This window comes from Monomorium pharaonis, chromosome 7 (genome assembly GCF_013373865.1).
Source record: "Monomorium pharaonis isolate MP-MQ-018 chromosome 7, ASM1337386v2, whole genome shotgun sequence".
Taxonomy (NCBI): Eukaryota; Metazoa; Arthropoda; class Insecta; order Hymenoptera; family Formicidae; genus Monomorium; species Monomorium pharaonis.
The window spans coordinates 11,251,338-11,272,662 of NC_050473.1; the positions used below are offsets into that span (position 1 = coordinate 11,251,338).

The window sequence follows — 21,325 nt, forward strand, 5'->3', positions numbered from 1 at the left end:
AAGCAAATTATGCACCGCCACCTGCTAATATTACGACATTAAAGCTAATATCTATTGTCAATATTTATTAAGTCAAAGAGAAAGTTTTGTGATATCTCGTAATGTGCCACCAATGATCCATGGTGGCGTAATGAGAGTGGGGACGTCGTTCGGCCTTTCACCCTACCGAATATTCACAAAGTGGTTCCGGGCGTGAAAATCACCTCTTCAAAATCCCGCCAACAGATCTATGTCGTTAATTTTGTTTTTTACAATTACAAAAAAACAGAATTACGTTTTTCCACATGCCGTTGCTTAATACTTATGATGCTCCGTGCTTTGGCGATATTCTGCGACGTTAGATTTAACGAGATAAAAAGCGATTACTGTCTGCACACGTTGTGGATAATAATCGACGATAATAATTATTACTATTTATTATCGCGTTAAATTGTCGCTTTACCATGCAACAGGAATTGCAGGTTGTCAAACGTATCGATCGTGTGTGTGAGCAAATGTAACATTTGATATACCGTGACGTTATGCGTGATCAAACGAGAAACGGGCGTGTTTTGACAGAGAGAAAGCACGGCGTATACTTAATATACGCCATGCGTGGAACTCCCACTCAAAAATTGTGCAATCGAGAGGGCCCTTCAGACGTTTGCTCGCGATAGATAATGCAACGAGAATACTGAACAAACCGACCCAGGTGATGACCCAGAAATCCCAGAAATAAGCGCTGCCGGGAATACTCCTACACAAATGTGGCTGCAAATAATCGCGTAAATCTTTTACGGATCCGCCGTCGAATCAACATTTTATTTGTCTTCGGATCGAACAGTCAGCATATTGCATATTTAAGAAAAGAGAATGGAATATCTTAACATTTAAGGAATATAAATACACGCGGAGCACACAGAGGCATTCGACATTTGTCCAGATCGGAACTTAATCTTCTTTTTTTCCTACCTACATTAAAAGTATCTGTATGCGTGTGGTCGCGATAATAACAGCGTAAAAGTAAAAGTTACTTTTGAAATAAAATTCAAGTCGCACTATCTCTAATTTTTAAACGGTAACAGCGCGAAGAGAGGCAAGTCCTTTTAAAAGCGAACGTAAAATATCTCTCGGTAAAAATATTGCGTCAAACGTTATTTAACGGCAAAATCACGTACTTATAATAATCCGATGATGTAATCGCCGGGGTATCTAACGATCTTAATTAAAAAGATTACGTATCACTTTCTCCCAAGTCTTCGGCGTCAAGGCGCGGGCCCCGAAGGGACTCCCATTGTCGACGGCTCGTTCGGCGGAATACCATGTTTGTACAAAGTTTGTCGCGCGAGAACTCGCGCGGGGCATTCGAAATCCCGCGATCCGTGAGCCGTGGCATAACGTCGTCGCACCGCGGGCTTTACGCTTCGTAACAATGCCCTGACTTTCTCCATCACTTTCATTTTCGTTGGTCGGCTGGTCGACTCTCCCGTTTCTCTCTCGCTTGGATTAAGAAATAGTGCGTGCCCCTCCGCCGTGGCCCGGAGTGTGCCCCCGTGCCGCGTTCACCGGACCCTCGATCCGCCTCTGCGGTCGGCATCCGCGATTTTAGAAAGGGTCTCCTACCTCTCTTTCTCTCTCTCTGTCTCTCCTCTCTCGGCGCCTCGTTCCGTATTGGTACCTTCGGGTTATGTGGCCCCTCGTGAAACGTGAAGTATACGCGACGCGCCCTTTCCTTACTTTACGCCTTTCTTTTCTGGTGCTAGGTAGCTGCGTCCAACCGTGTATTAGTTTTTTATATAGAAATAAAAATTTGATTAATTTACTATAGAAATAATTATTATATATAGAAATAGAGAAATTAAAATTAATATTAAAGGCGGATCTTATTGTCGAATTAAGAAATACTATGTACACAATTTTTTTATGTATAATTATAATTAAGGACTTTATAATTATCTAAATAATATAATTGATTAAATTAATACAAGTGACAAATAAACATGATTTATGTATTTCTATTTTTTTCAACCTCACCCAATTCTTTCAAAAACTGTCGTCGAGGTAAAAAAAAAATAAAGAGGGAATCCATGAAACGTGAAGAATCGTTTTTTTAACACGTATATTTCACTTTCCGTTGAAAAATAATGCCGTAAATCGTCGTAGGAAATAATAGAATCTGCACAAATCAACTCTCTCTTCCTCTCTTTCTCACACACACACACACACTCTCTTTCTCATTCTCTCTTTCTCTTTCTTTCTCATTTTCTTTCTCACACGCGCAACGCACCACTGTTATTCGCTACAAATATTTACAATGATTGGAACTGTCGTTCGAAGAGGGGTTTTCATTTCTAAGGGCGATGAGACAATATCGAAGCGGAAACGATCGAATTCCCAACGCCACCTGATTCTTTTTTTTTTAACAAAGAAGGAAAAGTGATTATGGAAAAAGAGAGAATATATGTATGTATATATATATATATATATGTTCGCGCGGAAACGAGTAGCGATTCCATTATACAGCGATAGCGAAAAAGTGTGCAGTTACAGCCTACCCTGTTCCTCCATTCAAAGACATTCATGAATACATCATAGAATCCGACGATTTCTTTAAACGCACGACTTTTAGAGAGTGTCTCAATAAATAATAGGCGAGCGATAGCTTATTAAATATCAATGATATCGATAATTAATAGATGCGCCTGACAGCAGTATGAGACGAGTCGCGAATCGCGCGGTAAATCGACGGAATAGATTAGGGGAGAAAAGGGGGACAGGAAACGACGAGTAAAAGATGAGAGTGCGATAAAGTTTCTGATCGTGGTCAGGAACATGCGACATTTAGTACACATCGAGTACATTTAAAAGTGTCTTACGTATGCCTCGCGCCGCAAATGTGTAATCTTCGCTCTTTCGATTTGCACCTGTTACTCGCATAAAGCCAAACAAACGTGAATGAAAACGAATAAACAACTTGTTTTAATAAATGCGAAACGGGACGTTGCAATTTTACAAAGAGATTCTGGAATCAAATGAGATGTTGCATTTTCTAATATTGCCATGAAAGAATCTGCCATTAAAAAGAAAGGCGGTGAATCTGGAATATCCTGATGCACGCGCTGCAATGTAGACTCTCCTGTACAGTTTAATTTTATCCTGTGAGATCAGTATTGCATGTTTAATATATCGGTAAACGTGTTTTCTAGTCCCTCGTCTCGTTCATACGCCTTACCAGCTTTAGCTGCTACTTGCGCAATTGCGCTTGCAACAGAAAAGACATGGAATAAGCGCAATTGAACTAATACGATTACGTGTAATGCGCTTTGGTATGTCAACGGTATATACTCGTACACATGTACACTCAAAAAAGTACTTAATTTTAAGATATTTAAATACTTTTTGTTTCCGTTTTTAAATGATTAAAAGTGTTTTTGTCTTAAACGGTGTTTAAATATTAAAATATTTTTAAGTATTTAAAAAACGGAGACAAAAATAAAACATTCTAAAATCTTAAAATTAAATCTTCGTTTTTAAACGCGGTGTAATAATTGAAGGAATGCAACAATCATATATCAAAAAAATTCACTTCGCGAAACAAATCACAATTTTAACAGAGCGAACAGTATTTCGATATACTACAGTATACCTAAATCAAATAATTTATATATATAATTATTTTTTATAACGTAACGTAAATGTTAATTATCTTAAATAATTAACAGAAGCAGCCAGGTTCTAATCTCCATTTCCCTCGATAATGTCTTTCTACGATGGAAATGTCACGGCAAAACCTTTCACCGCGTTCGTCGCTGACATCTATGATTATTTACAACAAACAATAAAAATAACATCTTACAAAAACTCAAACGGCAAATAATAAATATTAATTTAAAATTAATGATGGAGTGTTTCTTGATCGATTGAAAAGACGTAGACCCATTTAGCAATACAATCTGAGATATAAAATATAAACATATGTACATTTTTTACTGAATATCAAATAACTTGTGTAAATATATCTCTAATTAAATCTAACTTTAATCAATGTTCATTATATATAAAAATTAATTATGTCAGCATACATTTGTAATATTTGCTATAAGAAGGTGTTAAAAATGATAATAATTGCAAATACATTCTGAAACCATCACATTTTTCTTCGACAAGTCCTAGCAAACTAAATATTTTTACTTCTACTTTTAATAAACATTATTGTTCGATTATTTAGCACATCTTAGAACTCTGTCAACAGAAGGGATCATTGCAAGTCAGCGCGGTGCAATCGAAAGTATCGAGGTAGAAATCGAGATAATTTTGTGCGCGGGGCCATTTTCCCGAGACCTGACATTAAGATCCAGCATCGATTTTGCAAGATTCGAGCTTGTTGCCGGCGCGAGTCTTAGGGGAATTTGAAATGGCTTTTCGCAGTGTAGCTAATAGATACCTAACTATAAAGAGTACATATAGTTCGACCGCCCATTTACGGAACAGCGTATGTTCATCAAAGATCATGTATAACAATAGGATTCCTAAATGTTCAGAGCTCTTTGCCTTTGCACTCTCCGTCGCTCGGGTCACGATTATTCAAGCTTGCTCAATCGCAATTGTTAATGAATAACGATCGACCGGTTCGATCGAGTCATATGCATGTGTGTAAGAGCCTTTTTCTTGCACAATTTATGTGACGTTCATCGAGATAATTTTCATAGCAGAAAACTTATGCGTTTGATGGAAAGCAATGCAAGCCCGATAGCGGCGCAAACACTCGCAAAACGAAATGAATGAATGAAACTGACTGACCTAATTAACCGATCTTGCACGTTTATAGCCATCTTATGTAACGAATGCGTGTATATGTATGTACGTGTGTGTATCCAGTTGTTACATAATTTTATTAGTATATTAATATTGTCATACTCTCAGGAATATAAAATTATTCCGCCGATAGAGGATATTAAAGATTCCCCACATAATTTCGATCTGTATATTTTTTAAATATTTTAATATCAAACACGATTCTTTATAGCGCTTAATTTAAGAAAGATTTATCAATCTTTTACATTTAATTCCGACGTATTTTATTTCCTACATTAACACGAATAAAAAAGCGTATACTCGTGCAATATGCATTTCTAATAATAATTCCGTAAATTTACTTCTCTTTCTTTGTCTCTCTGGTAAGCTATTTTCCTTTAACTCATTCTCACGTTCTTGCGAAACATTGAAGAAGCCAAGGAGCTTCCTCATTGAACTGAATGCATATCTTTTATGCATACCTACCACTTATTAATTAAATTAATTATAAATTATTTAATTAATTCAAAATTTACGCGTTAAGACGGTGATCTGTTTACAAACGCTAATTAATAAAGATAGAAGGAGGCATTTTCATTCATTCGCCTGAATCCCGCGTTACAATGGCGTCGAAAGGATAAAGAATAGCCATGTTGCAGGCGCACTTTACGCGCAGTCTGCTGAGCTGGTGCAGGCAAAAGCCACATCTGCGAATTATGAAATCTTTGTAAAATACATTCTCACATAAATTTAACCAAGACAAATAAGAGAGATTTCCTTAAGGAGAAAACGTACATATTAGGAACAATCTCCATTCTTGGCAAGTTACTTTATAAAATGTCGTTCATAAAGATTGGCTATGTGTATGTGGAATGTGTGTATGATCTTTCAATTTGTATAATATTAATTTGAATATACATATAAAGCTTACTTATATAAAAAAACACCTAGATTCGATGAATTTTTTATATTGCACATTAACTATTTTAATTTTTTTATTACTTTGCTATGAACTGGCAGTTTTGTAAAATTGCTTTATTAGCCCAGAAAAGAGCTAAGAAAAAAGATCTATTTTGAAATATCGAAGATAAGGCTCTTTTGTGCGATATTAACCGGCTTCTTGTGCAAGTCGCTCTCAAATGTGAGATTTAAAAGTTCATGTACATACGTTTAACTACTATGGACGGATGTGTCCGTGTCGATTTTTTTCGCGACAATTCTTTCACCAATTAAAAGACGACGATATTATACTTTGATTCATAATCAACTGGGGTCAGTATAATTATCAGTACGTATCAGTACGTAATATAGTAGTAATAAATTGCACCTGACCTATCGATATAGAGCAGCGTGTCGCAAATGGGCAGCGACGTTCAATTCCATACGACTTTGATTCTGTTCTTCCTTAAAACTTTCAATTTGATTGCGAACTTGGTGGACGTACTTTCGACGTTTCGAAATGAGTGTTTCAGGCCGCGACAGCTTTCTTCATCCAGCCATTCGCAATATGATTCTAAATGAATTTAATTAGTTATGTGTAATTGATAAGTCTGAGTCGACGACAATGCGCTATCGATTCTTCGAATGATGGGCTTGCGGACAGACGATTTAAATGAATCCGCCTAGCGCATCGTGAAAATCTTGCAAATAGGCGAGCAGCTGTGGCATGGTTGGTCGATCCCTGGAGGGACTGAGCCAGCATGCTTCCATACAGGCGAAGAGCTCATCGGGACAAGGTCTCGGCTGAGCGAGCCGATATCCGTCTCGGAGACACGCCATCATTTCAAACGGGTCCACTTCTACATACGGCTGTTGACCCAGTGTCGCCAGTTCCCATAGGAATACCCCGAATGCCCACTTGGAAGCAAAGAAAATATTTTATTCAATGATTATGTTTTATATGATCTAATACAATAGAATTAACTTCTATTTTTTAATCGTTCGAATAAATAACACAAGTTCTGCTTTAATACGCACGCATTTTTTATAACTATATATTTGTATTTCAAAGCATAAATTTATGCGTATAAAAATTTAATAAATATGAAACAACCTGCAATTATCATTATAAATATTTTACTGGGAAATTTTATTTATTTGTTTGTATGTTAATTCATTCTATATTTATTTAGAATTCCCGAGATGTTTTCTCGAAAAGAAGCAACACAGTTTCGATTTATCTGCGTCTATAAATTGGGGTCGTACCACATCGGTCGCCGTGCTGTATTCGTTGCGCTGGAGACTCTCTAGGGCCATCCAGCGTATAGGTCGGTTCTCGTTATCACCGAGACAATGATAATCCTGAGGGAAGAGATCTCGAGCCAGGGCAGCGTCAGCCAGTCTCACGCGAAGGCTGCCCGGTTCGATTATGCAATTTCTAGCAGCGATATCCCTACAAGTTATCGACTCTAAGATGAAAATTATCGTTGACATTTTGGCGGTATAGCCGTAATAGGCAAACCTTTATACTGCCAGGACCAATAACTTTAACGTTGTCTTTAATAGTAGCTCTGGATTAATAGTAGCTCGCAATAATCGATTTCATGGTATATTCATTAAATCAAATAGATTTTTAATCAGGTCCATGCCTGATTTAATAATGATTTATTAATATTCGTTGATTATTAAAATCATTCTATTTGCAATGTGATAATTTTGTTGAGAAATTTATTAAAAAATAAACTATTACGTTTTTATTTTCAGTTAGAAAATTACTTAAAGTTCTCACGATTGTACTAAAGAAAAAGCAAGAGAGATAGTTTATGAACACGCGATAAAACTTCTTCATCTTTGATTTCAACATTGAAATGAAGACGTGGATGATACTTTAACTTACCTATGCAGTAAACCTCGCCCGTGGAGAAATGCCCCTGCTCTGGCAACCTGCGCACCGACGTGCACCAAATCTCTAGTCACCGGATGATGATTTCCATCAGTAAGGTAGACTTTCAGGTTTAGTTCACCGGGCGTGCTTGTATAAGCCAGCAAAGGGCACGAACTGTCTAGACAAGCGGCTGCCAAAGAGGCAATGTTTGTATGAACTAATCCAGCCAGTTGCGAGCCTTCCACCACCAGAAGAGAAGCTTGGTAAGCAGATGCTACCTCTGAAATAAACAGCATTATCGAGTATCAGTGATAGTGTAATTAGAAAAGCTATGTATTATTCATTTAAAATTAAATATTTATTTTGTCGAAAAATTATATTTACTTTTAACAAATAACGTATCCAATAATTAAGCAAAGTAAATAAAATTATCAAAATCCAAAATATAATTCGTGATATAAATTGTAATTGTTTGATTTATTATTTACATTTAATTTATATTTAAGTATTAAACATAAAAATGTATTATTTTATCCAATCATCATAAATAACCGATAGTAGATATAATAATTTTCTATTTTATCTTGAACAGGTACTCTTCTAATCTATCGATCGATTAAAATTTTTCCACGAAAAGATGTATACAGGATAATCACAATTTATGTATTTATAAAATTAAAGATGTACTAACAATCACTTTCTATTAAATTAAGAGTTTCAATTAACAAAGGTAGTGTGTTTCTAAAAAAAATCTGTAATGGAAACAAATATGACTTACATTATGCATAATTAACACAATATCTAACTTTTAAAAAATTAAATCTCACCTGTGACTGTCTTTATGATGACTTCTTGTTCTCGTCCGGCTATCTCCAAAGTTCCTTTGTATACGCGACCGAAAGTACCCTCCTGCACGAGAGTACGGCAGTATAACGCCGATCTCGATACTGCGAGTGCTCTGGCCTTCTCGCACGGATCGGTCGACTAAAAATCAATGATACATATTCCCTAAAGAAATGTCAATTTAAGGACAAAAAAATTTGAAAAAAAAAAAAGATATTATAGACGTATGCAGAAATGCCATAAATTTATGAACGGCTGAATAAAAATTGAAGCGCCAGTAATAATAATGCGAAGAGGAAAAAATTGTTTGTTTTTCCAGGAGAAAATTGCAAAAGACAAAATGATAAAAATTCAACTGTCTACTCTCGATAAGAAATAACGTAAACTACGCGATTATTTATATATTAGTAGTTAACAACCCGAGTTCGGCTGTCGTTTAAAACCTCAATTGCGCGCGGACGCGCCTGCATAATTCATAACTGCCGAAAAAAAAAAAAAAAAAAAAAAAAAAAAAACAGCTCATCAGGCGGGGATTCATTAAAAAGGCATTTGTTGTGTGTAAGGTGGCGCCGACGAGACCTCGCGCGGGTCCTCCGGGGACGCGCAGGGAAGAATCTTCTCTCCTCCCCCTTTCTCGAGGGGTCGTTACGACGTCACCGTGCGCGCGGCCCTCTTTGTTCGCCAGGCGGATTTCCATCGGAGCCGACGTAAAACGCGCGAAAGCTACGCGGCGCGCGGGAGGGGGTGACTATTCATTAATTTCAATTTTCCGGAGTTTTGCCTTCGGCCCCCACCACAGTTGGACGTACGCACACATGACGCGCGCGCCCACGCATATAGACGGAAACGAGTCGCGAACGGAAGGACGGGGACGGAGACACGGCCGGCGAAAGCTGAAGGGAGATATAAAAAAAAAAAAGGAAGAGAGGAAAGGAGAAGAACGGGAACGGAAAAACCAGTTCGAAACACGTGATGCGTTCAATGCGACCGCGCCGTGAAATTACCGGGCGATATATTGGATTCGAGAAAGGGAGGTGCGCGACGGCGGCGGCAATTCAAATGGACGGTAACGCCGTTCCGGGGGTTGACTCCGGGGAGAATGGAGGGGGAGGGGAGTTGGTCCGGAGTGGTCTCGGAAATTATTTACGAAATTTCCGGATAGCGCGGGATGCTCGGTGAAAATGCAAACACCGCGGCTAATTCCGCGGCTTATCTGGGGGTCTGTGATTATTGCAGAGGCGAATTGTGTCGGCGCGTCTGGCAAACCGTTGTTTTCGCGCGGAGAACGAGCCCGGCGAGCCCGAACGCGGACGAATCGCGATTCGTCGATCTCTTGGTTTCCCTCGCGGTTTTATATTTTCTTCTTTTTTTTTCTCTCTCTCTCTCCCCCCCCCCCCCTCCTACGACTCGGTGCCCGTGTATATGCGCTCGCGCGTGTGCTTTTTTTCGTTTTCCCGATGAAAATGTGATGAGCGAAGTGGAAATTGCCAAGCGGGGACCGCCCGACGCGTTGGAGGTGCGAATGGAATTCGCTCTGTGTGTGTGTGTGTGTGTGTGTTTTACGTAACGAAGCCATAAATATAAATTAGATTAGGATTAAGAATTAAAGCTTCGTACAAATGTAATTTTTTGTCCGGTGAGTGTTACGCTAAATGATTGTACGACCGTTGCATCGAGCAAAAAATTAATGAATAACGGCAGAGTTTCGAGAAGTAGCTCGATACACAAGCACAATTAAACCGATTAAGTTGTTAACAATTCGCGTTGTAGAATTAAAAACAAAGCCCGTGACTTGTTCAATTTCGTAATCGCTCGTTACTTATTTATCGAACAGCGGGGAAAATAATGGAAGATGCGTTTGGCTGCGGGTGACCGAACCGATATTTTTCGTGCCATCTAGTAATGGATATTACTTTGCTATTTACATTACAGGATCAGAATCATAGTATCGATCGTGCGGCGCCAAGGGCAGAGCGTTTTTAGCTCATCCTGGGCGAAGCAGCAATTTGATTTATTTACTGAAAGGCTTTCGTCAAACATCACGTTCGTTCGTTCGCTCATTCGTTCGTTCATTCGTCCGTTCGTTCATTCGACCCGCTGAAGGCGCTCTAAAAGCTTCGTTTTCAGACTACCACGCTCGACATGCCCAGAGCACTTTTAATTCGACCCCGCCGATTTAATAATACGGTTTTCCGTCTCCCTCGATTAAAGCGGCGCGGCGCCTCAACACGATGGTACAAAACTCCGCCGCTATGAGAATTAATTAAATCGAAGAATCAGCCCTTTTTTTTTTACGTAGCTCTGCGTAACTAATGTAATACGATATGTGAGCAAGTAATTGATAATCACACCGTCAATTGCCGGCCTGCACTTTTATAACTTTTATTACCGTCTTGAATAATTATACATTTTCAACTTGTTGAAATTTATTGCTGACATGATCTCGCTTCGGGCGATTTATCAGGTATTAGACTCTCGTTTTTTTTTTCCTCAAACTTTCGCGTTCAGTAACAACTTAGCTGTTAAGAGCAGAAAAAAAGATGACTTCAAATATAAAGCTCTTTTAGAAATTAGTGAAGATATACTTTTTTTCATTTGTACGTACATCTCGTTTTACGTTACTTTTCAAAACATTTTAACTCGACAGTCAACAAATTTTTTTCGCCGAAAAACAACAAAGGAGAGTTTGACTTCTTAGGATTAATTTTTCTATTAGCAAACACCCTGCCGCGTTATCTCGGTCGCGATCGTTGCAACCGAAGGATGCTTGCGACTTTTACGAGGAAAAAAAGAAGCCCGGGTATTGGTGTCCCCAGGCAGACCATGTGGAAAATGTCGGGTCGTCAGGCCATTCCGCCATTTCGCTGCGCCCGGCTTCTCCCGCGCGGAAATCCACGGCAACAGATCCGAAGGAGGGTAGGGGAATCGTGTGTTTGTCCTCGTGCCGAAGATCGTTTCCTCCGATAGACAGCGTCAGGTAATGGCTTCCCCAGCAATGGGGATCTCAAGCGTATCGTTTTACAGGGTGGGGTATAAGACGCTGTCGCTGGATTACGTCAGTCGGTCGGTCGGTCCGTGGAGGCGCCCTTGGGATGGCGGCGGAGGACACGAAGAGGGTAGAAGGGTCTTCACGGAGGTTCATGGCTACATCAATCGGTGTACGCGCGTACGTGCCCGACGTACGTACGTGAACGTGAACCGTTAAGTATGGTGTGCGCGTCCTGAGGTTGCGTCTGTGTGCACGTTCATAGGGTCGGTTGCGTTCGAGACGGAGCGTCGCGTCAGAGGGTTCGGCCACATACGCGCGTATACCCGGTAAATTGATCCAAGATCAAAGCCGAAACAATCACAGGACCCACTTTCAACCTCCTCTGCGCCCTCCCTTTCCCTCCCTCCCTCTCTCTCTCTCTCTCTCTCTCTCTCTCTCTCTCTCTCTCTCTCCATTTTCCCTCTCCCTCTTCCTTTCGACGCACCCCGCGTCTGAGGAGAACGAGAGTGTGGCGTCAACGTCGGAGGCTGTTGTGTGCGTGCGTAACTCCCGCCGATGCATTCTCTCTCTCTCTCTCGCGCGCGGGCGCGCGCACCCGACAAAGTGCAGGTGGGGAGGGTATCCACAACCCGTTTCTTTTTCCCGGGGAAAATTAATGCAAAACGCTTGTTTCAACGAGAATAACGCGAGCCGCCGCGCCACTCAACGCGACCTCATATTTATTCGACACTTTTGCGTGACCCCTCGCTCCGCTCTTTGACTGCGCGCTTTGCAGGAAAAGATACTCTTCGGAGGATAACGAGTAATAGCGGCGGGTAATAGCGCGTGCTTCAAAATGGTAGTTAAAACGAGCGAACCGTGACACGCGGCGATTGCGTGTGCCGGTTATTGAAATCGACCTTTACCACTTGCGTTTGCTCGTAAATTCCGCTGTATGTATAAATGCCACGTTACGCGCGAAAGTTACAAATGAATCGCTTTGTCTTCCATAAAGATAATCCTATAAATTATCTACTAATTTTTTCAGCAAAGCCTAATAATGTGGACACATTTTTGCTCTTAATTAAATAGAAAATTGTTTTATATACTGTAAAAGTAATAAATTCCCGAAAAGACTTTGGATATTTAATATAATAACGAAAATCTTTTCGTACTTTTTTCATTCTCATTTCAATACATTTTAATACATTTTAATCACTTGAATTTTAATCAAAGTAACAGGTCATATTCGCAGGCATAAAAAAGCAAAATTTAATATTGATAAAATCAAGTTCGAAATAACTGGCTGGCAAATATTTTTTACCACGTTAAAAGCCTCTAATTTTATCGAAAAGAATTATATCGCACTTCTTTAAGAAATGGGTTCAACGAAGCGCTCGATGCGTCAAACAGTTCTCTTGAATGTGAACTCAAAGGCATCAAAGACGCGATCAGTAGTTGTCAAAGCAACGGCAGAAGCAAGCAAAGAGAGGGGGAAAAAAGAGAAAGAGGGAGAAAAATATTCCTGCCGCTCGAAATCGCAAAAAATCGACCAGCAATGCCTGTAAAAGACGGAAGTAAAAGCGAAAAAGGCACCGCGCGCGTAGACCTTTTCCTGTACGTCTCGGGGTCGGGAGGGATGAGAGTTGTAAGTCGGCGGGGTTAGAATCGCTGAATAAAGAGCGGAAGGGTTGGAAAGGTTTGGGGCGCTAAAGTTGTCCGTGGAAAGCGGCTCGCTCGGCCGCAAACTCGATAAAGTTGCGAGGAGCGGCACTCGTTGTGTATACGCGGGACGAGACGAGACGAGACGGGATGCAGGATGAGACAGGAGGAGGAGCCGTCTCGCGCTGCTTCCGCTTCCGGTAGTCGATGGCAGACGCGGAGTTCGCGATAGTGAAGTGGAAGGAACGACCGGGAGAAAATCGGATTTCCTGATGTGCTATACGAGTTTCGCGTTCGTCGTCGAATCTGTTTCACGGACTGTTTCGTCGCGATTAGAAAAATCACGAAGCGCGAGTTCGCGCGAAAAGAAGCAATAAATAATAATTTGAATGTCTACCGAAAGCAGAGTATCTATCGTGCACGATAAAATTGGATTATTCAAGTTACATTTTTGCGATCTGTTATTAATTAAAGATGTTGCTTAAGAACTAAATCTTTAATTAATACTCCGACGGAACTCGTTTGAATTTTCATTTATTCAAAGAATATCGATATTCTGATGACATCGATAGAAAAAGGAAATTAGTTTTAAATTAATTCAGAAGAGCGCCTTTGAAATTAAAATCTAGATCTGACACGTAACGATGTGTGTCAAGCAGCGTTAAGAGAAAACGAGATAAAAGTATACAAACATAAAATGATAAAACTTTGATACTCTGTGTTTATTTTAAGACTTCGAAACTGACAACATCGTTTTACTGTTCGCCAAATTGTGCCGACGCATACCTGGCTAAGATGTGTCACATGGCTCGCCGCGTAGTAACTAGCTCTGGAACCGCATGGCCTTGCGTACAGCGGCTCCAGGTCGGCGATGGTGGCGTAACTTCCGGAATTTGCACTTCCGGGTCGTGGGTCGACCCTAACTAAAACGGAACTTCTGGCCAGGCCGCCAGTGTCAGCCGCGGAGTAACTGCAGCAGGGCAGAGTTTTCCTGAAAGGACGAAAGGATTTCTGTAACGGCGCGATTGTAACACTCGGGTTAATTATCGTTACAATGGTGCGAGACGCGCACTGCCCCGTGAAAGCGGGAGCTCGAGTAATTGTCACGAAGCTCCGGATTCCACCCGCCGCAGCTAGACGATTTCGCTGAAACAAATTTTAACACGCTGCGCAAAGTCTCGCCTGCAAATCCGGGGAATCCGCCGTCAATTTTGAACGCCAACGAGAGAATTATTGTAGTCGATGGTTCTAGCTAATGACGCTTTTTCTTATTATAACATCCATAAAAATTAATTATCTTCCCTAACATGTTATGTCAACCATTGGCGAACAACTATTTGAGTTTTAAGTCCATTGGAGGAATTACTCCATTAAAAAAAATATCACGTCAAGAGATTTACGGGCTGTCTCCGCTTCTTGATCCATCGTGCCAACGTTGCAGTTCACTTCATCAGGGCGAGAAGCAACCCGATACTGAGTTGCTCCTCTAAAGGACTTCCTTTATATACGCTGCTCAAGGGATAGGAGGGAGGGGGATGAGGTTTCAGCTCAAAGAAAGCACAAGTACAGGTGGGGGAAGCTCCTAGGATTATGATGGAGGTAATGATCTTTTTTTTTTTTCCAAGATTGACCGACCGATCAATTTTCGACACTTCGGAGAATGATCTTTTATATTCTACTTGTGTTATGCTCATCATTTCTGTTTAAATTAACCGAATGTCAAAATTCTCAGTAAATCTTTTTACAAATTCAATGAAATTTTAATATTCGTAATAAAAATTAAAATGAATTAAAGTAATCCCTTAAAAACTTTTCTATATACGCTTTTGTTAAATAATGCATCGTTGAATGTCATATATTTCATATGTGTTTCAAAAACACTTATAAGGCTTCATTGTTATAGGATCAGGAAATCTACATCGTAACCGCTAATTTAACTGCTTTAATTTCGCCTAGGGATCACCGCATAATAGGCTCTTTTAGCAAGCTTTTCCCCGGGGAGGCCACTCAGGCAGCACAATATGTCGAGATAATCGCAATTCAAATTACAACATCGTTTATGAGATAGACGGTCACTTTATGAAGTCCGGCGTATATACACTTCACCCAGCAAAAGATAGAAAGAGCATAAGTGGGAAGAACGGTGCATTATCATATTTCAGTGTACTCCATTCCGCGCCCCTTTACAATAACCCTCAACGAGGAATTATCTTCGACAAGAAGTTCCTCGAGTACTCATTCTCTATCTCTAGGAGGATTTACATCTCGTCCCGGATAAGCTCCCGAAAAGCTTTAAATGATCTCCTCCCCCCCCCCTCTCTCTCTCTCTGTCTCTTTCGTACCGTCAACGATTCCTTTGCGAGAAAGGCAATTAAATTTTAATTCAATATGTGTAACATATTGTATATTTTATATCTATTATTAATTTATTCTATTCTGTGTTGCTGACTTAAAACCTTTTACTATTCATGCTCACATTAACTTGTCCGTTCTTAGTTTTTTTTTCAAGTCTAACGTGAGTTTAATATTAAAAATAAATACAATAATCTTAGTATTTCTACATAAACAAGAACATTTACATCAATAAAAATAGAATGCAGACTTGGATATTCAATTAGCAGCAGAAAATAATTATCAGTCGTGATATTAAAATAAGGACAATGTTTGCAGGAATACAGGAGAAAAGGAGAAGGAAAGAGGAAAAGGACGACGGAATGACGACTGAAAAATATCAGCCAGAAATAGAAGAGGATATTTTTGGAGATTTATTGGCCATTTCGTGCATGTAAATCTGCCGCCGAACGTATTCGCTAAAAAGACGAACGACGGAAAAACGCGTACAGCCATCGATTTCAAATATCCCCCGTTCGCTCGTTCGTGACCGTTTATTTTTACGCGACCCTTACGGAAATGTTTCGCGGCCAGATCGACTTCCGACGAATCCGTCTGTGCCGGCGAAAGCGAGCCCTCGCCGGGAACAGAAACGTTAAAGTGTCGTTCGGAATGTAATATCACTTTTGTAACTCGCGAGCAAGTATTTGCCCTGAAATTTCCATAGATTGAGAATTTATAGCGAAACTGACGATCGATACGCCCGCCGCAATATTATCACCACAAAGCGCGTCTAACCTTCGATACGAGCTGATAAGCTACAAGAGAAAACGATGTACGCGCGAATATCCTGAACATCATTATACGTTATATGTGGGTACCTTGAACCTGTATACGGTATTTTAGCTTGAATAACATTTTTTCACGAATGAACGAATCGATGAACGAATCCTTGTTGTTAGAACAAGAAAAAAACAAATGTACGTATAGAAATACGGAAAAGCCAATCGAGTCAATACCAAAAGAGAAAAATAAACATCTCGTCGGGGAGAGGGGGGGGGGGGAGGGTCGAAAAGTTGGAAGACTGCAGCAAAGGAGTTTGCGCGAGTGGCGTAACTCCTGAGAAAACTTTTCGTTGCTTGCCGAATCTCGAAGGCGCCTTTCGTACATCGTGCAGCTCGATGCGGCAAGAAGGGCTTACGAGAGACGGGGGAGAGGGGGGGGGAGGGTTCCGGGTGGCCGTGCTCGCTCGAGCGTACGGATGTAAAATCTGCAGTTTTATCCGCCGCCGGGGATGTACGTGGAACGCGATGGAGGCAAGGAGAAGGGGAGGAGGAGAGACAGAGAGAGAGAGAGAGAGAGAGAGAGAGAGAGAGAAAGAGAGAGAGAGAGAGAGAGAACAGGAGAGAGAAAGAGAAAATCAGAGAAAGCGAAGATCCATCGTTTCTCCGCGTGTTATCAGGGTGGAGAGGCCGCCTCAAAAGAGCTAATATATCCCGGGAGAGACAATTGGCCTACGTCGGGAGGAGCGCGAAAGAGAAGAGCGAAAGATGATATAAAATGAGGGTGCGTCCCTCCCCTGGGATCTTCCTTATAAAGGCCACTTTGCCATGCGATAAATATTTGATGTCTTCCGATGCGAGATCACATTGTTACGGACGATCGCGTTCGATCGCATTCGCGTCACGCACCGGCCAATTGCGTGTTGTTTGTTCGAGCGAACATCTGTTGCTTTCTTTTTCGTATGCTACTACGGTCAGTGCCACGGTGGGATATTGATTTCAATTCCGCGACAGATCGCCATGTAATATTTCAATCTCGCGTAAAATAACGCTGGAGTTAACGTAACACATCTCCCGTACATTGCACTCTCGCGTGGCGCCCGATCCGAACGAGAAACAAATTTCTTTTATCCTATAAAACCAATTATAATTTTATTTAGTATTTAAATTTATATACGCAATCGTACTAAATTCTCTATTCTTGGCGAGCCCCGTTTATTCACTCAGTAGATGAATCTTTTTCAGGAAATGCACCACTCGGGGTAAATAGAAGTCTCCAGAAATGAAGTGGACCTTGTTTTTAGAGTAAACTCAATATTTTTTTCCATCAATTTTAACAGATAAATCCTATCACTGATAATAAGGAACATATTTATTGTGTAAAATTAAAAGTACGTGCACATTGTGTTACTTTTACACTTTTTTTTCAGTTATTCTAATAATTTAACACTTTACTTCAATTAACACAACAGCAATATGTTAAAGTAACAAGCAAATATGTTAAATTTTAACATAAAAACTTTAACCAGGATATTTTTTAACAAGAAAAACACAAAATTTTTTACTGAGTATTAGCAGAAGAGACTGCAATAAGTATTTCGTATAAATATGAAGTAAATATGTAACAATACTGGCAAACTTCGTAGAAAGAGTAAATTCCCCTCTTTATCATTTAACGAGAAAAATTCGCAACGGAGAACATCAAAAGAGTTAATAAATATCCGAGTAAAAGACAATTCTCCCTCTTTGAGACAAACAATAAGGCAAGGGAAAGGGAGTGGCAGTAAAGTGAAGCAAGAGTAGCTTTGTTTCTACCCTAACTCCCTGGCAGTAGATATGGTTTCTATCTCGGTAAGTTCTTCGGTTATGCACCTCGAAATAGAGGCACTGGAATGGAACACTCGATGTGCTAAAGTATAAAATAATTACAGTGAAAGTAACGATCGAACTTTAAGGGCAGGATAGAAGTTTTCGCATAATATTCAACGTTAATGAGGGGAATGGCGCTAAAACGCGATTCACTTCTCGTTTAACGAGAAAAATTCATGACGAGGATTTGCAGGGGTCTCAATATATTCGGGCAAAGACAATTGGCTCCAGTCGAGAAGAAAACGAAAGGTAATCCTATTAAAGGATAAAAAAAGGATTTTAAATACTTTAACGCGACAAGAAATTAAAAACAGGAATAAAAGTTATTCTCTTTTCGTAATAAAAATCGTAACGGAAATTTACGCTACAAGCAAAAATAGGAAAAAGATCATTATGCACTTCAAATAAAACGGAGTAAAAAAGCAAAGAAAAAAAAACAAACAAACTATTCTTCATGATTAATAATAATCGGTTGAATAATAACAATTTTGAGAAAATTCGAATGCGTTATTAATTCGCGAAAATGTTGCAGTTGAGTAGACTCGGGATATTCAAAATTGTGCACGTACGCGGGGTGAAGGGCGACCAACGAGCAAAAAGGAGAACATGAGAATATGGGAAGGGTGGTAAAAGCGGATCTTTCTCGACCCCTAACATCCTCCTTACATTCTCTCCCGCAGAAGTCCCCGGATACGGGAAAAGGGGGTGCGCATAGCTATGCAATAAAATGTCGGCTGCCGTGCCAAGCGGCCGACGGATCACCGGCGGCTTATTGAAAGGATATTTCATTCGGACGAGTTCCTCCTATCCAGCTTATCCACGCGAATTTCCCGCGGGGGTGCGGGAAATCTTTCTGTCGCTCCCCCTTCGTCCTCGTCTCCCCTCGGACCGATCTTGCGGTCGCGGCGCCGAACGCGTCCCTTTCTCTCTCTCTCCATGTTCGACAGAAAATTCTCGCGCCCGCGATACTACTTTTTTTCGCTTGGGCGATTCGACGAAAATGAGAACGCGGCGGTGGTACGTGGAAAAGTCGCGTTTACGCGCGCGTCTTACGTAATGAAAATCTTTTCCCCGGGCGTTTATTTTTGTGCGCGACCAAGCACGATCCTTAGAAACGCGAATTTAATAAGCGGCAGAAACGAGAAGCCGGATGGCGTCTATCCGCGTTATACTCCCGCGACGCTTTCTTCCTTGCCGCGGATACGTCGTTCGGAAAAACCACGTTTTCTACCGGTAACAACGCGGTGTTCTTGTGAATTTCATTACTATATCTTGTTACTCGTTTTGCCACCGCGCTTTTTAATAACGCGCGCTTTGTTAATTCTAACGGGGTAAAGATTAAGGGCGAGGAATTTACAGGATAGAGTCTGCCAAGCCATTCACCACTCTCGCTCGCACCTCAAAAATCTCTTGCAAAAATTCTTGGGCTTCCTTATTTTTCATCTAGACAATCTAAAATGGACAGAACGGGAGATGAGGGTGCAAGGTAGCGTTGAATAGCGCGGCATACTGTTACATTCTCCTTAACTGTTGTCTATCTAAATATAAATGTCGCGTTTGATAAAGTTTCACTCACTGCGATTCTTGAACGCGTGCCTTGCTGTTGCGGATGTACAGCGCGCTGGCCACACTGCCCACGACCAAAACTAAGGCGCAAGCACAGGTAGCGGCGACGTAGAGGGCACCGGCGCCATTCATGAGCGGATCGGGCTCCAAGCGCACCGAGTCGTTGCTAGGAGGAGTCTCGACACCTGTAAATACAAGGTAGTTCATCACCACTTAGAAATCCCATGTGTATTTTCTTTTTTATGCAATCTTATTGAAAAGTAAAAGAACGAGATACCGAATTCGTTAAAAATATTTCAATTATTTGTAATTGTAAAGCGAATCAATTTAACACGAAATCGATTTCATTTTTTTCCGAAAGCGAAAAATTTCCCGGCGTGTTGAACATTGACTGAAGCGCACCGCGGGCTTCAAATCTTCCAAAAAAATACTCATTAAACAACAACATAAACGACGTCGATATGTATTGTAATTTAATTTGATTTTAATTCTATTTAATTTTCAATTTTTAAAAAAATTAACACGCAACGCGCGTATCCCCCTTCACATTTTATTCGACAGTTTTACTTTTTACTCGTATTCGAGCTGCAAAGCTCGCATAACCATTATAGTATCGGCAATCCATTTTATCAATTGGAGCATTTCCACTCGAACCACGTGCTCGAGATCCGAATCTATCGGAAGGTCCTTCGATATCGGATCGGACCATTGTTTATACCGTATCGCTATCGAACCGGGTAGGAATCTCGACGAGCTATAGAAAGGTGCTCAAAAAGATCTCACTTTGATGGCGAATTGTTACCGCAAACCACGAATTTTCCGGCAAGTACAATACCGCTATCGCGATTTCGTTACGATCTACTTTTATCTCGCGTAGCGAACGCGCCACAGCGGGCTTACGTTTCACGTATACTAACCGTCCCCATAGTTCACATCATTATATTCTTCGTTGCACGCGTCTATTACACGCCTAAACTACAAATGGCATAATAAATCTTTTTCTAAATCTGACACATCTCATTTTACATCTCAGATCCCAGACTTTATTTCGCTCGCTAAAATTTGCAGAATATTTTTCCAAATCACTCCCTTATTACTATTAGGATTTCGCGGGTTGCACTGTGAATTTTACAATTTTCGCGGAAATGTTACTTTATTAAAATACACGTCTCATAAGAAATCTCGGACGAATTAGTCAAACTCAGTTGGCGTTTCTCCCGCTTCTCGCGGAGAAAGTCTGAAACGACGAGTTTGCCGAGACTTTTCTTTCGCTGCGTCGCGCGTTTACATTTTCCCGCCGGTACCTCGCTTTTTGATATTTCTTTTCTCTCTATCCTTTCGTACGCGCGTTGCGAGAAGAAAAGACTCGGGTCGAACCGGGCAACGCCTTGTCGTCTCTTATAAAGGTAAATAACGTGGCCTAGACGGCGGAACTTTAGCGCAAGAGGGCTCAAAAGCTTTCAAGAACCGAGCACGTCAACCCCGACTAGGATATGCCGAGGAAAGGGACGCATCCTTTCGGAGCGTCATGATAAAATTAAGTAAACTCCATCAACTCTTAACTCATCCCCGAGATTATAGCGTCGTATAATCCCTAAATGCATTCCTTCATCGGCATCGCCCGCCTGAAATCCAAAACAACTCTTCATTCTCGGGTAACTTGTAACTCCTTACGGCGCACCATAAGCGAGCAGGATCGCCATTATC

General features: G+C 40.7%; 1 protein-coding gene across 1 annotated transcript in view; it reads right to left on the reverse strand.

Moving 5' to 3' along the window:
- Positions 1-2,081: 2,081 nt before the first annotated feature.
- LOC105836559 (tyrosine-protein kinase RYK) overlaps positions 2,082-21,325 on the reverse strand; it is a 90,317-nt gene continuing 71,073 nt past the window's right edge. The window contains exons 3-8 of the mRNA XM_036289296.1: positions 19,629-19,803; positions 13,857-14,061; positions 8,425-8,581; positions 7,610-7,877; positions 6,979-7,165; positions 2,082-6,630 (exon numbers count right to left, since the gene is read on the reverse strand). Of these exons, the coding sequence (XP_036145189.1) occupies positions 6,382-6,630; positions 6,979-7,165; positions 7,610-7,877; positions 8,425-8,581; positions 13,857-14,061; positions 19,629-19,803 (1,241 nt within the window). The 3' untranslated portion in view covers positions 2,082-6,381. The remainder of the gene's footprint in view (positions 6,631-6,978; positions 7,166-7,609; positions 7,878-8,424; positions 8,582-13,856; positions 14,062-19,628; positions 19,804-21,325) is intronic.